The 782-nt window shown below is 76.5% G+C and overlaps 1 protein-coding gene across 1 annotated transcript; it reads left to right on the forward strand.

The window, feature by feature from the left end:
* Positions 1-517: 517 nt before the first annotated feature.
* GGTG_14350 (hypothetical protein) lies at positions 518-754 on the forward strand (the record flags this gene model as incomplete). The annotated part of the gene is made up of 1 exon (XM_009232277.1): positions 518-754. A coding segment is annotated over one exon (237 nt), but the record flags the coding sequence as incomplete, so codon positions are not given.
* Positions 755-782: the final 28 nt, after the last annotated feature.

Here is a 782-nt window from a genome sequence, read left to right on the forward strand (position 1 = left end):
GAGCAGTCCTCGGGCGCCGCGCCCGCGCCCACGCCCACTTCGTCCGCCCTGCCGCAGCCCCCTGCAGCCGAGACCACGTCGTCGGCGCCCGCCATCGCGACCACTTCGTCCGCCCTGCCGCAGCCCCCTACAGCCGAGCCCACGTCGTCGGCGCCCGCCATCGCGACCACCCCCGCGGTCAACCCGGCGCCTCCCGCCTCCAGCAGCAGCCCCACCGCGTCGAGCGCGAACCCGGTCCAGAACCCCGCGGTGCCGCTTTCGTCGACTGCCATCCCTGTGGAGGCGTCGCCTTCTCCAACTACGCTCCTGACCCGCGTTTCGTCGTCGCCCGGCGGCGGCGACGACGGCCGCACCGCCCTGCCCGACCTGGGGGCTGTCCTCCTCCTCGACCGCCCTGCCCGACCTGGGGCTGTCCTCCTCCTCGACCGCCTCGACGGGCCCCGTCGTGACGGTCCTGCCGCCCGCCAGCGAACTCCCCAGCGTCCCGCCGCCCCCGGGCGGCTCGGCCAACAGCGAGATGGGGCTGCAGGGCGGCGGCGGCGGCGCGCCCATGGGGACGAGCGCCATGGTCGGCGTCATCTTCGGCTCCGTCCTCAGCCTCGCCGTCGTCGCCGCCTTCCTCTTCGTCTGCTGCGTCCGCAGGCGCCGCGCCAAGTCCGAGCGCGAGTCCCGGCTGGCCATGGCCGCGCCCGCGCCCGCGGCCCAGTACCCGGACGAGAAGGGGGCCGCCCCCGCCGCCGTCGGCAAGAGGCCCGTCAGCGACTGGGAGGACCGCCTGTACG

This window comes from Gaeumannomyces tritici, assembly GCF_000145635.1.
Source record: "Gaeumannomyces tritici R3-111a-1 unplaced genomic scaffold supercont2.283, whole genome shotgun sequence".
Lineage (NCBI taxonomy): Eukaryota > Fungi > Ascomycota > Sordariomycetes > Magnaporthales > Magnaporthaceae > Gaeumannomyces > Gaeumannomyces tritici.